Source organism: Phyllostomus discolor, chromosome 2 (assembly GCF_004126475.2).
Source record: "Phyllostomus discolor isolate MPI-MPIP mPhyDis1 chromosome 2, mPhyDis1.pri.v3, whole genome shotgun sequence".
Lineage (NCBI taxonomy): Eukaryota > Metazoa > Chordata > Mammalia > Chiroptera > Phyllostomidae > Phyllostomus > Phyllostomus discolor.
The window spans coordinates 1,243,942-1,260,012 of NC_040904.2; the positions used below are offsets into that span (position 1 = coordinate 1,243,942).

At 47.0% G+C, this 16,071-nt stretch overlaps 1 protein-coding gene across 3 annotated transcripts in view; it reads right to left on the minus strand.

Moving 5' to 3' along the window:
* Positions 1-16,071, minus strand: part of SCAF4 (SR-related CTD associated factor 4) — a 54,774-nt gene that overhangs the window by 23,371 nt on the left and 15,332 nt on the right. For all 3 annotated transcript variants that reach the window (XM_036017399.1, XM_036017400.1, XM_028503905.2), the window contains exons 2-8: positions 8,962-9,045; positions 8,073-8,117; positions 7,048-7,209; positions 5,443-5,578; positions 4,966-5,105; positions 4,251-4,403; positions 32-210 (exon numbers count right to left, since the gene is read on the minus strand). In XM_036017399.1, the coding sequence (XP_035873292.1) occupies positions 32-210; positions 4,251-4,403; positions 4,966-5,105; positions 5,443-5,578; positions 7,048-7,209; positions 8,073-8,117; positions 8,962-9,045 (899 nt within the window). The remainder of the gene's footprint in view (positions 1-31; positions 211-4,250; positions 4,404-4,965; positions 5,106-5,442; positions 5,579-7,047; positions 7,210-8,072; positions 8,118-8,961; positions 9,046-16,071) is intronic.

The window sequence follows — 16,071 nt, forward strand, 5'->3', positions numbered from 1 at the left end:
CGACTCCCGACCCGGAGGAGGGCAGACTCACAAGGGCGCCTGCGGCGGGGACGTGGTGGGAGCGGCGGCGGCGGGCGGGGCGGCGGCGGCGGGTGCAGCAGGGGCGGCGGCGGCAGAGGCTGTGCTGGCGGCAGAGGCAGCGGCATCTTCTTTCTTTGACTCCTCCACGGCTTCTGGCTCATCGTCGTAATCAAATCGGTCGAGCAGCTTCTGCAACAGGCACGTCAGCACCCCGCTTTAAAGCTGACTGTGTTCAGTGCACAAAAGCTTCGTGAAAACGGCAGACGCTCCTACCGTCTCCACTCCCGCCGTGCTGCCGTGCACAACACCGTTCCCGCACGTGCCCCTAGGACCGTGGCTCACGGGCAGCCCATCTTAACACAGATGTCACGTGAGAAAGACATTTTTTGTTCTGCTTCTTCCCCAATTATAAATGCAGTGTTTTCTTTCTGACCATTGCCTATATGCTTATTAGCAATATAAATGTTTTACCGAAATAGCCATGTTCCTAGACAAAAAACTTGCAACTCCACACGTATTACAACGGTGCACATTTTCCAGGAGGCTATGAAATGCACAAAAAGCAAGACCACCCAATTCGATCACTGCAAAAGCCATAGGAAACGGCTCACTACCTGAGCACCAGCTTCTTTCTAAAAACTTCACAGCCACCTCAGATTACCAGAAATGTTCATTTAAAAAGAAAAAGAAAGAAAGAATGAAGGCACTTAACAAGATCACACCCAGAAGAACCACTTAAACGCCGACTACATTTATTCAGAAAGGAAGCAGGGACCGCAGCACAACGCACACCCACTGTGTTTGGGTGGATCGCCCACAGTGCTCCCCCACCCACAAGAAGCAGGCCAGGAGACAGTTTCTTCGCCTTACAAAGGAGGACACTACAGCTCTGGCCATCACCGAGAAGCACCGCCGGGACGGGAGAGCCGAGGACGGCAGGAAGAGGATGTGGACACCGGTCTTCTCAGCCTCCCAGCCCCGTCTCCGGCACCCACCGCACGTTCCCTCTGCGGCGGTGTCTGCTCCGCGCATGGGCTTCCAGCCCCAGACCCCTGCGTGGGCCGTGTCCTGGGACCGCTGTGCCACACCATACCGAGCACCAGGTCTCTAGGTTCGGGAGGGACAGCACGTGTCCTTCCCTGTGCAATTCCGGGCCACGTGACTGAAGTGCTTACTGTGACCACGTGATCCAGACACTGCGTGGTTGTGCACGCGCTGGCTTCACTCAACCCTTGTGGCATAAGACGCAGGTGCCGCCGTCACCCCTGCACAGCGGTGCGCACCGAAGAGCTAAGAAACCCCACGTCGGCGCCCTGCCGCCCTCGACGCCTGGGTCCACAAAGACAAACCCATGGCCCCTGCACTTGGTCACGTGTGGGCATGTGTTTTAAGGTTTTAAGATTTACACCTACTGCCTTGTAAAAAGATTTGAAGTAATTAAAAAATTAAACTGAGATCCATCCACAATCATATTTTTTGTTCCTTTTCAGGAAACTGAAAATCTATGAACCACTTGAAATACACAAATTGTTTCCAGTCAACCTGTTTGACTAGCTTAAAACAGGACTTTTTAGCAACAGGAAAAGCACAAAATTCCTTTTTTCTAAACTTGATATAAAAACAAACATTGACCAACTCACTTAAGGTAAAATACTGGAGGAATTCCCATTCAAAGTAGCAAGCTAGGGACACCAGCAGCATTGCTACTATTCAACACTTTCCTGGAAGTCCTGGCCACCAATACAATGGGGGCGGGAGGAAAGGGAGGGAAACAGGTTTAGATGTAAAAGAGGAAAAGAGTAGCGACCTAGAAAATCTGAGAATCAACCAGAAAATTAAGCATTTAATACCACGACCATTTACAAGGTAAAATAAAAATCGTTTTGGTCTATGTCATCATTAACCAAATGAAATATGAAACATGACTAAATAGCTAAGACTAAATGAAACAAATGTATAAGACATGAAAAAAGACATTGTAATATATGGACACCGTATAAATAAGCTGTCAATACTTCTTAAACCAGCCTATAAATCCATGAATTCCAAAATGCATGCTCAAGTTCATCTGGAAAAGCAGGCTGTGATGGTTAATTTTATGTGTCACTTTGGCTGGGTTGTGGTGCCTACCTGTTTGGTCAAATATTAATCTAGCTGTTGCTGCAAAGATATTTTAAAACCGAGATGAACGTTTCCACTAGAAGACATTGACTAAAGAAGTATCCCCTAGCCCTGGCTGGTGGCTCAGTGGATTGAGGGCCAACCTGTGAACCAAAGCATCCCTGGTTCGATTCCCAGTCAGGGCCCATGCCTGGGTTTTGGGCCAGGTCCCCAGTAGGGGGCATGTGAGAGGCAACCACACATTGATGTTTCTCTCCCTCTCTCTCCCTCCTTTTCCTTCTCTCTAAAAACAAATAAATAAAATCTTAAAAAAAAAAATCCTCCATAATCTGCATGGGCCCCAACTAATCAGTTGAAGGTTTTAAGAGCAGCAACACGGAAACCCTGCCCTTCAGAACAGACTCAGCCTGGAACTGCCACTCTCACCCACGTCTCCAGCTTCCCGTCCGCCCCAGCAATCTCAGGCCTGCCAGCCTCCATCGCTGTGTGAGCCAACGCTTCAAAAACCAACCCAGCGCTGCCTCCCCGCCATTTCCACCCCTGTTCTGTGTGTACAACCCGGCCCTTTTCCTGGTGAGCCCGATGACAAACACGCCCAGGAGCAGCCGACGAGAACGCGGGGCGTGGGGGGAAGGACCCGACACCTGGAAATAAAATGTGGTGTGTGAGCTGCAAGGAGTTAAACTGTAATGCGGGAATAAACAAATATATTAGAGAGTCTAACAGACAGGCATAGAGACAAATGAGAATTTAGTGTGTGACCAAAACGGCGAGGGAGAAACGCTCATTTCTAAAAATATAAAGATTTAACTGTCTTGAACCATACTCTAAAGTAGGTGCCAGAAGAATGAAAAGAGACAAACGTTAAAAAGATATAAAACTTCTAGAATAAAATAAAAAATTAAAAAATATATAGATGGGAAGGTTTCCTAATCGGGACTCCAAATAAAAACCTAATACACAAAACCATAGTATATGAGAATATACGTTCACATGTACATGGAAATAGGTCTGAAAAAAATACACAAATCTGTTCAAAGCAGAGAAATTGCTTCCCTTTTTACTTTACACAATTCTGTATTATCTGAATTTTCATCTTATGTGTACATGCCTTTTGCACCGAAAAGTTTTATCTGACCTTCTTCCGATCAGCGGTCGCTCATAAACCACCAAGACGCAGGACAGCCAGTGTTCCCTGCACGGGGTCTTACTCTGGACCACCGGCACCACGTGTCTCATACAAAACGTGACAGCTAACGTCATCATACCTTATCATTAGAATGTTGAAAAGAAATCAGAAATCTCAAGATTAACATTTAGTTTTGGGCCTTCAAACACGCTTATCTGCAGGGAAACCTATCAAACGAAACAAAACTTTACACAGCCACAAACGGGCGAGGGTGGAGCGGTCTGGGTCGGCATCTCAGCCAGCGGCTCTGGGCCGCGTGTTCTCCGCGCACCAACACCCGCGGCAGCCGCCCCTCTCACACGCGCAGGCCCAGCAGAGCAGTGCAGGCCCGGAGCCCAAACCCTCACGCGCATGTGGTGGCTGAGGCTCTTTCACAGCAAAACTCGGGTAGCAACTTCCACGTGCACTGAGAGGGGAATGGCTAAACAAACGGTGACGTGTCCGCACAACGGAGTGGGCCTGAAAAGCTCTCCAAAAAATGTACATCTAAACCTATTAGCCTTAACACCACCACCACCAAGAATGAGACAAGAAGACTAAGATCAAAATAAGCAAGTTAAAAACTGTGTGTGTGTGTGTGTGTGTGTGTGTAATACAACCAAATAAAGGCATATACCCACAGGAAATAAATTCTGAAAAAATGCACAGCAAAATGTTACAGTTATCTCCAAGTACGGGGTTCAATGGCAAATGGTCCCCTGCTTCCTTTTCCTTTATTCTGTCACTGAAAAATTCCTCACAAAGAACACACTGAGTTGATAACTAGGAAAAATAGTCAGTGTTTTGATGTCCCCGGGAGAATGTGTGACACCACAAACAACAGAAGGAGCGCCCAAGACTCTGGAGAAGGCCGACTTCCCCACCCCCAGTGCGGGGCACAGACACGGGTGGGCAGGCGGGCACTGTGGGGCATCGTTACCTTGTCAAACGCAGTGGCTTTCTGTTCGGGCGGGGGCGTGGGAGTTGTCTTTAACTGGGCCGTGAGAGCCTGAACTTGAGCCATCACAGCATTGTCAAGGGCAGGAGACTGTGGTTTTGGAGGCTGCTGGAAAGTCTGAAGGATCTGCTGAAGCTTAAAGAACGGGTACACCGATCAACCACATCACAAGGTAAAACCACTGCATCAAAGGGTATTTCACTAAGAAAGAACCCTTCAAGGTGACTCGAAATACCACAGGCACAGAGCAAGCTAGGAAGAAGAGCCAACATTTCAGGAACGGTTACGTTTTTTTTGTGAATAAATACAATCAGGGATACAAGGTGCACTGTTTCAAGTTAAAAATACATGTCGACAACCCCAATGGTGAAAAATAATGGTCAAAGAGAAGAGAAACCACACTGAGTAGCGAGCAAGGTAGATACATGTGCTTTGACTCTGCAGTCAGTCCGAGAGCCCGACCCGGGGCAGCAGCGCCAGTCAGAGCGGCTCTGGGGTTCCCGCCCAAGGGCACCCCTCAGCCCCAGGTCCGCCCCTGGTCTCTCCCCTGCCACACCCCCCCTTTCCTCGACGCCACGACCTCCCTAGCCAAGGCGCTCCTAGTTGAGCAGCGGAACTATTGCCTCCCTCAAACGTGTCCATCATCAGGGACAACAGCACCAAACTGCAACGACGGCGTCTTGGGTGGGCAGTTTACCTGTTGCCCCTGAGTGGTCTGAAACAGCTGGGCCACGGCGGCAAAGGCGTCGGAGCTGGGCAGCTGTGGGACAGTCGGTACCGAGTTTGCAGTGGCGAGTGGGGGTTCCGAAGAGACTTTAACCGGAGGCGGGGGTGAACCTAAGAAAGAAAAGGACATTGAGGCCTAAGAACACTTGAACGCACCCATTGTCCTGTTTACACTGCACTGAGCTGTTCCACCAAAGTAATACTCCGTCCGGTTTAGCACAGTAAAGACACGGACTGGACCGGGACGCCGGAGTCTGTGCTGCACGGGGCCCTGGAAGAGCGGTGTTTTCCCCGTGAACGATGGCGGGGAAACGCCCTGCACCTCCACGACGTAACAGCGAGTCTCCTTCTCGTGAAAGAGCCCACCGCTAGAGGGAGACCCCCAACGCCCCGTGGACGGGAAGACACAGCCTTCCCCACGCTCGCTCGCGGCCGCGCGGGGCCTCACCCTCGTTGTTGGTGACGCTGTCGGCCCCCGGGGCAGCGTTGCCGCCCCCCGCCGCCATGTCCAGGAGAGGCTGGATGATCTCGATTTTGAACACTCCGTTTTTCTGCCAAAGGTTCAGCACACGGACTATTTTACTCTGTTAAGTGTGAGAAAACATGAACACACAGTAAATATTTGCATAAGTAACCCACTGAGCCTCACAGAAGTAGTGAAGAAAACGTCCCAGGCCAATTTTTCCACGCTAAATCTGTTTCGTAAACAGGGAAGGAAAACCGACCATCGGAGCCGCGGCCTGGCTGGACGGCCGTGACGAGCCTTTCATCTCAGCAGTGGGGGCCCCGCCACAACAGGGCGCGGGGGGCGGGGGGGATGGAAAGGGACACAGCCTAGAGGCTCGGAAAAAGTGGGTTATTTAATAATGAAGAAATGTACTCAAAGTTTCCGTATTTACTTTATAGTTAAAAAGAAATCCTATCACTAGGAAAAAAAAGTTACAGAAGTGAAGAATTATTTCTTTAGGATGACTGCAACAATTGCAATATATATTTTTAATTTATTGATTTTTTTTTTTTTTACAGAGAAAGGGAGGGAGGGAAGGAGGGAGGGAGAAACATCAATTTGTCACTGCTGTGCCATTCGCTTATGCACTCATGGTTGACTCCTGTATGTGCCCTGACAGGGGGCTGGACCTGCAGCCTCGGCGCACTGGGACCACACGTGCTAACCCACCAGGGCCACAGTGTTTAAGAAACGGACCGGCAGCTTACGAGTCAGCTGTTCTGTGCACCAGCAAGTACGGAGGTCCACAGGTGTGTTACCCGGGGCATAACTCTGGTCTCCCACTGAAGGAATGATGCTCTTCTCTCGTGCCCTTCCCCCACAAGAGCACTCCTCCCGTACGAGCACGGAGCCCACGTCCCAGCATGTTTCTCCCTGCTCCTGGAGCCCGCACCTGGAGCCCACGCCCCGTAACGCCAGCCCCGGGAGTGAGAAACCAGGTCTGCCGTCTGACTGCTGGCGAAGACCACTGACGCTCTCGCACTGTTGCCCCTTCTAGAATAAGCAGCCATCTGAGCCGAACCCTGTGCCCTCGACCACAGACTTTCTTAACCACTCAGCCACAAGTACTCCTCTCTGCCTTCCTCAAAACAAGATGGTGCTCCTTTCCTATTTCAATAGTGTGACATTCCTAAAGGACTTTACAAGAAAACAGACGCCCTGGCTGTCTGACTGTGGCTCAGTGTGTGGGGCACCATCCCGAAAACTGAAAGGTTGCTGGTTCGATTCCCAGTCAGGGCACATGCCTGAGTTGGGGGCCAGGTCCCCAGCAGGAAGTTCGTGTGAGAGGCAATGATCAATGTTTCCCCCCTCTCTTTTTTTCTCCCTTCCCCCTCCTTTCTAAAAATAAATAAATACAATCTTAAAAAAAGAGATAAATATGAGATGATCATTACAGAAAAAACAGGGTTTTGTTCCAAGTTCAGAGATTACTATATGATTAGAAAACATCATAGAGGCTTCCAATATCTAAAGTACATTTAAATAGATTCAAATAAATACAAATAAGAACCATACGAGTTTTAATTAAAAAATTACTAACTATACCTTATCTTCAGATGGACAAAGATATAAATATTGGAATGTGGCGGTTATGTTTTTAGAGAATCTTGGCCCAAACACATCCTTGTCAGTCCCAAACTGATGGCGAGACTGCCGAACAATGGAGTCGATCACATACAGCCCTGGAACCTTGTACTCTGGTTTGCACTGCAGAGAAAGACGGGAAGTCAACTCAGAACAGCACACGCACAGGCCGACAGCCACCGACACGACGGTCTCTGTCCAGAAACCGCCCTCGTGCCCCGCTGTCCGGCCGGCCAGGCCCCCACGGGCCCGCACAGAGCTACCCTTCTCGTCGTGCGTCAGACCCCCCGGTCTCACCGCTCTCCCACCCTCCGCCTCCCGCAGCTCCCCAGGGTCAGCACTGCCGTGCCAATCCCTACACCGCTTCCACACAAACCCGAAGCAACCTGCTAAAAAAACGATACTGATGTTTACCTTTAACATTGTGGACAAGGAAATGTTAACACACAGTCCCAGAGGAACAAAGACTAATGGAGGGCACTCTCGGACTATGAAGCCCACAAGACGGACAGGACACAGGGACAGACCCCCACACGCATCCAAACATTCAGACAGTGACGCCCAAGTCCCGGTGGCTGTGCTCCATGGAGGCACGCGTGCCGGCCACACCCCTACGAGGCGCACCACCCCCGTGACTAAGAACGACGCAACCGTGCTGGCAGCAGGGAAAAGCCGGACGAGGGAAGTGCCCACGGAGGGAGGACCAGGGTGCCGGGCGGGGGCACGCTGGGCGCGGGGACGGTCCTGGCAGGCAGCACACAGGGGACTGTCCTCCAGCGCCCACCCTGCAGTGGGCACTCGGCCAGCAGGGCTGCCCTCGGGTTGTTTTGTTTCTTTAAAAACAGCCTCTGGAGGTTCAGAAGAAGCCCCAGTGACCCCCTGCTGGCTCAGTGGCTTTGCAAGCAAGCATCCGCATCACAGCTTACAGAGCACATCCCAGACGCCGCATGCAGGTAAAATGAGGTGATCGTAAAGTGGGTAGTTACCTTTTTGATGAACTTTTCCACTATTTGAACTACATGCTTGTAAAGCTGAAAAGAATTACAAGAAAATTATTTAGTTTACATGTCTACATTCCCTGCAATATAATTAGAAAATACACAAAACCTTGAAATCTGCACAATTTAAATGATTCTCAAGATAATACTGAATAAACTATCAGAAATATCAGCCGAAAAATCATCAACTGAAAACATACCAGAAATGAACTAAAACATAAAACCACATCCCCCACCCCCAAAGAAAAGGCCCTTTTCTTAGATTTTTAACCAATAAACCTTCATAAGGCAGTATGTATGAGAGGGAATAAGAACAATGGAATCAAAACTAAATCGTGCAGTTTCCAAAATGAGTCACTTACTTAGGTTTCATCTCGGGTAAGAAATTTAATTTCATGCAGCCCAAATTATTTTTTTAAATAAAAATGAAACTAACACTTAGCTGATTTATGACAAGAATTACACGAAATAAAAAACCTGGCCACTCGACTCTCCACTGCTGGGAGTTCACCTTTCTCAGCACCACACACACACACACACACACACACACACACACACGGTGACGATCTACGTGAGGTGACAGTACTGATTAGCTTAGCTTAACTGTGGTAATCACTGAACAATGCATAGGTATCAAATCGTGTTTCAGTGTATGTTATTGAACGGGCACAATCTCCACTCGTTAACTGTGTGCCGATAAAGTGTCAGTAAAGCTGGGGCCCTGTCCGGGGAAGCACTAGGAACGTAAGGGCGGCGGCCGGTTAGTGTTCAACGGCTCAGGCCTGGGCAGACGCAGACACACAGGACAACTTCTCTGGCAACAGTGTCAAAATTCAAAACCACTTTCTCAAGTTAAATATATTGATTTTACTCTTACCTTAATGGCTTTAATAGCAGCTTTTGTGATGAGAATCATCTTGGCTCTAGAGATGGGAGGTTTCATGTCCATAAGTGAAAAGAGCTTAAAAAAAAAAAAGCAAAAACAATGTTTTAAATTACAGGTAAAGGTAGAGGTCAATTCACCAGTTCTACAAAGGTGTTTGTAGGCTATTAACTAAAAGAGTAACAAACATTTGGAACTAAGTTTAAGAAATATAACTAGTGAAGAAAAATCAAGAGCTTTCCTATATAACTGTACCGCCACTTAGTAAGTGGGAAAAGACCATATTAAAAATATAAAAAAGGGGGGAAAACATTAAGAAATTTATAGAACATACAATAGAAAAAAATCACAAAACTTTGCTGAAGAGTTAAAAAATGATTTAGATGTAAACAAACACACTATTTTCCTAAACTGAAATGACAATAGTATAACTCAGTATTTAATGTAATTTCAATCCAAACCTCACTGAGATTTGACTATTCAAATAATTCTAAGGTTCACCTGAAGAAACACGTGTATTAAAATCAAGCGAGAAATTTAAAGTGCCATTACAAAGCTGGGACTCACAGTTTCTGGGCTCAGTGGGGGAATGACCACCGTACTAAGCGAGTCACACGGCAGTGAACCCAGCGCTCAGGAGCGCCTGAGAGTTCCAAGCCCCCGAGACACGACGAGAGCCCACAGGTTCGAAAGACACGAGCCTGACGTTCAGATGCTCCCGTCTACCTTCTTCATTTTTTAAATGCATTTCACTGTTTATGCTGTCATCCCAGTTTCCCCTCCCCTTCATCCCTCTCAGCCCGCCACCCCTCCCCCACCAGCATTCCCCCACCTAGTGCACGTCCATGGGTCGTGCATGTAAGTTCTCTGGCTTCCCCATTTCCCATAGTGTTCTCACCCTCCCCCTATCTATTTTGTACCAACCATGTTATATTTCTTGTTCCCTGGACCTTTCCCCCCATTCTCCCCCTCCCCTCCCCACGGATAACCCTCCGAGCGATCTCCATTCCTGTGATTCTGTTCCTGTTCTAGTAGTTTGCTTAGTTTGTTTTTGGTTTTTAGGTTCAGTTGTTGATAGTTGTGAGTTTGTTGTCATTTTACTGTTTATAGTTTTGATCTTTTTGTGATGATGAACTCCTTTAACTTGACCTTATCTGAGAAGCACTTTGTCTGCCCTCCCATTCTAAATGATAGCTTTGCTGGATAGAGTCATCTTGGATGTAGGTCCTTGCCTTTAATGATTTTGAATACTTCTTTCCAGCCTCTTCTTGACTGTAAGGTTTCTTTTGAGAAATCAGCTGACAGCCTTATGGGGACTCCTTTGTAGGTAGCTGCCTCCTTTTGCTGCTTTTAAGATTCTCTCATCTTTAATCTTGGGTAATTTAGTTAGGATGTGTCTTGGTGTGTTCCTCCGTGGGTCCCACTTCTTTGGGAATCTCTGAGGTTCCTGGACTTCCTGGAAGTCTGTTTCCTTCACCAGATTGGGCAAGTTTCCCTTCATTATGTTTTTGAGTAAATTTTCAATTTCCTGCTCTTCCCCTTTTCCTCCAGGCACCCGATGAGGATGTTGGAATGTTTAAAGTTGTGCAGTAAGTTCCTAAGCCTCTCTTCATTTTTTTGAATTTTTGTTCCTTCATTCTGTTCCAGTTGAATGTTTATTTCTTCCTTTGTTCCAAACCGTTGAGTCCCAGTTTCCTTCCCTTCACTGTTGGTTCCCGGTATATTTTTCTTTATTTCACTTTGTATAGCCTTCACTTCTTCCTCTATTTTGTGACCATACTTAGCCATTTCTGTGAGCACCCTGATTACTAGCATTTTGAACTCTGCATCTGATAGGCTGGCTGTCTCTTCATTGCTTAGTTCTATTTTTGGAGCTTTGATCTGTTTTTTTCACTTGGGCCATACTTCTTTGTCTCAGCACACCCATTATGTTGTAAGGGGCAGAGCCTTAGGCATTCACCAGGGCAGGGCAGCCCACAGGGCTGCGTTGTGGCGCTGTGTGTGGGGGAGGGTCTGAGAGGGAACAGTGCCACTTGCTCGGCTCTCCGCCGGCTTTCAGTCACTGTCCCCGCTACCCACAAGCACATTGGGCCCTTCTGGTGCTGGCTCCTGGGTGGGTGTGTGGGTTTGTGTGTTGTAGGACCCAGCGGGTCTCTCCAACAAACTCTCCTTCGAGGCTGGGAGTTTCTCCCACTGCCTCACCCCCACAGATTTTTGCAGTCAGAGGTTTTGAGAGTTTATCTCCCCACGCTGGAGCCCTGGGCTGTGTTGTCTGTCTTGCTGCCTAGTTGTTCCTCCCGGTTTATCTGCGCCCAAATGTGGGATGTCCTAGTCCTCCAGCCGCCGCCTTGCTGCAAGTCCCACACCTGGCTACTGGTCTCAGCCCCTCCTGCCAGTCTGGATGAATGTTTTTCTTTTAACTCCTTAGTTGTTGGACTTCCACACAGTTCAATTTTCTGGCAGTTCTGGTTGTTTTTTTTTTGTTTTTGAATTTGCTGTTGTCCTTCTTTTGGTTGTGCGAGGTACAAAGCGTATGTACTGACGCCTTCACCTTGGCCAGAAGCCGGTATCTACCTTCTCCAACTGTTGTTTCTGTTTCGTTTAATCACAGGCACACACCAAATGCCTGGGATTTCTCAAAGGATATTTGAAATAGGCATTTTCAACCTCGTATGAATCGTATTTCTGTTTTCCCCAAGTAATGTTACTACGCCGAACGTGGAACTCCCGAGCGCAGCCCTTTACCAGGCCATCACCAAGAGGCCGGCCGAGAGAGCGGACGTCCCGCTCCCCCCGAGGGGCGGCCCTGCTTGGCGACACATCCTGGGACGCGGCGTTTCCCCATAGATAGTAAGAAATAGAGAGGAGGAACAAAGGTATTAACGCAGAAATTCATTTTTGAAAAGGAATATCTAAATAAATATGGTCATAATTCTTTATTACTTTATTTAGCAACATAATACAAATTTTTCTTGAGGATGCTCACTGATTGAAAAGCAATCAGAAAGGAGATAGTGTTTGAGATATATAAATCAGTTAAAAACAAGAAAAATTGAAAACATTTCAACTTAAATACAAATTCTAAAATTGTACAGGTCAAAAAAAAACAATAAAAAATATCAATATTACATGAAATATGCAATATACATTTATAAAGGCTATATTCTGACCTTTTATAAATTTTAAAATTAAGACAGCTGTTTATTACTTTTCTATTTCCTTCTTTATACCTTAAAGCAGAGAAAGGGGGGTGCAAAAAAGTTAATACATGGGTCTTAAGAATGAGCATCAGTGAGACCTACTTCTCTGGCCATTAAAAGCTTAGAGAACCATTTTAAATGAAGCCCAAACCAGAGCTAATATTCACTAATGTCCCAAACAGGATTTCTTGATAATTTCAGCAGGAAGTAACTTGCCACATTAAAATAATAGCCAACTGAGCTCACAAGACAGACCAGGTAAGTGTATCTTCTGATGAAATTCTCCACGATAGTCTATATATTTAAAAAGTTATCAGGACTTATGAAAAAGTTAAAATACAGACTGCATGGTATAATAGTATAGCCATCATTCAGGCAAAGGACTAGCAAGAGAGCCCTCATGCAGCACCTCTAAGACTCAGAGGAAGGCGCCCCTCCGTTCCACAAAGCAAAGGCGGCCAGGCCGAGTGGGGGCCAGCCTCGCAGGGCCCGCTCAGTTTAAGGGAGAGCTGAGGTGCAGTGGCATGTTATCTTATTTAATTGTCGGGTTGGCCAAAAAGTTCGTTTGTTTTTTTCCATACAGTGGCTCTAGTAGCACTTAGTTGCCTTTAACTTCATTTGAGACAATTTTGTTAGATTATATTGTGACAGCTGTCATATCAGCATGCATTTCAAAACTTTACCAAAATTGGTGAATTTCTGTGTGGCCATTTTAATACTCAAGATGGAAGGAAACATGCGATATTTTTGGCATACTATGCTTTATTATTTCAGGAAAGGTAACAATGCAACTGAAATGCAGAGAAAGATCTGTGCAGTGTCTGGAGAAGGTGCTGTGATGGATCGAACGTGTCAGAAGTGGTTTGTGGAGTTTCTCGCTGGACGCGCTCCACAGTCGGGCTGACCAGCTGAAGGGGACAGCAATCGAATCAAGACATGGAGAACAATCAATGTCATACCACACGAGAGAGAGCCAGCACACTCAAAATATCCAAATAATAAAATTACTGGTGAATATGAAAATATGCCTTTTATTTTATGAAAAAAAAAAAGTATACAGACGTTTTGGCCAACCCAATATAGTAACAACTTAACAACTAACATAAATGCTGTTACACCTGTTTTGAGATAATACCCAGAAGGGTTACATCTCTTTTGGATGATGCCCAGAGAATTGTCTTGATTCAAATTTGGTGAAGGCTCCCAGTCCCTAATGGCACATTCATGGCCTTACACAATGCTGTGGACCTACTACAGACATGCAGACCATGAACTGTGATAGAGAGTACAGAAAAAATGGCAAGCAGGCGTCCATGCCTGGTTTAACATACTTTGTATTGACTCAGGGATAGTATAATGAAACGTAATGAATCTAATTTGGGACGCCTAGTGAATACCCAGGTGGAGACTTCAGGCAGAGGATGGAACACGGATCTTGAATGCAGAAAGAGAAATCCAGGCTAAAAATCAGACGGCCGGCCGCAGAATCCATGCCATGAGGATGAGTGAGAGGAACTCACGGCAAGACGAGGGCGCCAGGGACAAGACGGGAACTTGCCAGGGCACACACCAAAAATGCCAATGAGGTATAGAGAAGGGGCCGCGTGAAGGGACACCAAGGCCAATCCCAGAAACTAAAGGCATTTGCACGGCCAAATGCTATGAGGTTAATCAGGATGCAAACCTTGTTCTTTCGGTATCAAGTGATACCAGTTTTTGAAAGTGATTCCGAAGTCCAGCTGGTTAAGACGTAAGTGGCAGGTGAGAAAGCAGAAATGCAATATCGGATCATTTTTCACTCATCCAACAAAATTTGAGAGCTTAGTGGGTGTCTTGATGCTGTAAGCTCAGTGTCTGGCACGAGGAAGGGGACGGTGGTCTTCCGAAGCCTTACCGGTGACTGCCCTTCAAACAGCTCTTCCGTGTTGGGCGCTGCAAGGCTTCCATCACATTTAAGCTTCTTTTTATAACGGATGCCGTTCACGTTCCTTTACCAGTGTCTTTCTTAAACCTTAAACCCGTGCATCCGTATTTGATATAATTTATGAAGAAAAACACTATAGACAGGTACGGAACTTTCAAAACTGGAGGCTTAAAAAAAGTTACCCTTTAAAAGCCCAGTGAAAGGCATCAGTGCCTCCCCGACTTCCTCATGTGCAAAGCCACCAGAGTCCCCTCGCACGCAGGTCGAGGCCCCCGCCAGAGGCCGTGGCCCAGAGATGGCGCAGACAGCCGCGTCCTTGACAGTACTGTGCCCGCAGCAGTGCCCACCGGAACAGAAACACTAGTAGCCTCTGCGGCGAGGTAGATGTTATAATTCCACTTCGCAGATGAGAACGCCGAGGCTCGGAAGTTCGAGAATCTGCTCAAAGTCATACAGCTGATTAAGGGGCAGTCTACCATTGCCCAAAGCTCGAACTCTTCCCAATAAATACCCAACAATAATGAAATTCTTTAATACTCCAATACGTTAGCACAAGGGAATAGCGCAGATATTAAAGACAATGAAGACTACACTGTGAAGTAAGAGAAAATATATGCATTTAGACCCAGTGAAAAGGTAATAAATGCTAAAATATAATTGTTATAAGGGGGTGGGCCCAGAGATTGTTTTCATAACACACAGAAAAGTGGCACAGAAGTGAAGTGACGTCCGACCCAGCAACAGGTCGGAGGAAGTGTGCCGAGTCCTCACCTGAGCCTCGAGCAAGGCTGCAGGCCAATGACTTCGAGTAAGAGGAGTTAACTGCCACGGCCACGGTGCTGGCCCAGACAGCTGGGAAGCAAACAACCTGGCGCTGATCGAAGATTTATGATTTAGATCATGGTTACTGAGTTTCCGAAAACAGCCAATTTCTGTCAGAGTGACGATCAGAACGCAGGCTCCATGACCAACTAACTGCCTGGGAAACCCTGGGAAACCCTTCACTGGCTATGAGAAACCGCTTCCTCCCAGGGACAAGGAGGATAACAGCCCCCACTTATTTAGGGAAGCTTAAGAATTCAGGCGATTCATTTACAAGCACTTAATGCAGCACCTGGCAAAGAGTGAGCACACACTGGATGTCAGCTCATACTGCTCCTAGCATACGCAGCTTTGTTAGAAAGGAAGACTCCTGGAGAAACTCCAGAGCAGGGTTTGCAAACTGTGCACAGACGTACAGCAGATCATAAAACTGAGCTGAGCCCAGCAGAAAAACCCGGACACACGGTGCACACAGGGGAGCGCCTGGTGCAGCCTGTTGCTTTGGGTGTGGTGTGTGTGCACACGCTCCCCAGCTCAGAGTAGAGCTGAAATTCCCACTGTGGGGTCATGGAAAACAAACAAACAAAAAACAAACCAAAGGCAGCCCTGGCTGGCGTAGCTCAGTGGATTGAGTGTGGGCTGCAAACCAAAGTGTCACAGGTTCAATTCCCAGCCAGGGTACATGCCTGGGTTGCAGGCCATGACCCCCAGCAACCACACATTGATGTTTCTCTCTCTCTTTATCTCCCTCCCTTCCTTATATAAAAATAAATAAATAAAATCTTAAAAAAAAAAAAAAACAACCAAAGGCAATTAATTATTCCGAAAATTTCTGTTTTACAACTGAGGACAATAAAGCCCAAACCAACCGCTGGTCACCTCTCAGTGAGGCAGGGAGTGCTCACACCAGCGTTCCGTCTCTTACGGACAAACACGGGGGAAAAGCAGCATTGCCACGCCAGAAAAACCCGTCCTGTTTTTCACAAACTACACACAGCAGTAGACACACGATAGCAACGGGGGTAAAGACAATGCAGGCTGTAGTTTTTCCTGACCAGTATCCAATCTCAGCCAACAACCTTAAGGAAAAACCTACCAGTTTCATATATAAAATCTGAAAGCTATAAAACTTAATAAAAATTCCAACAAACTCCATTA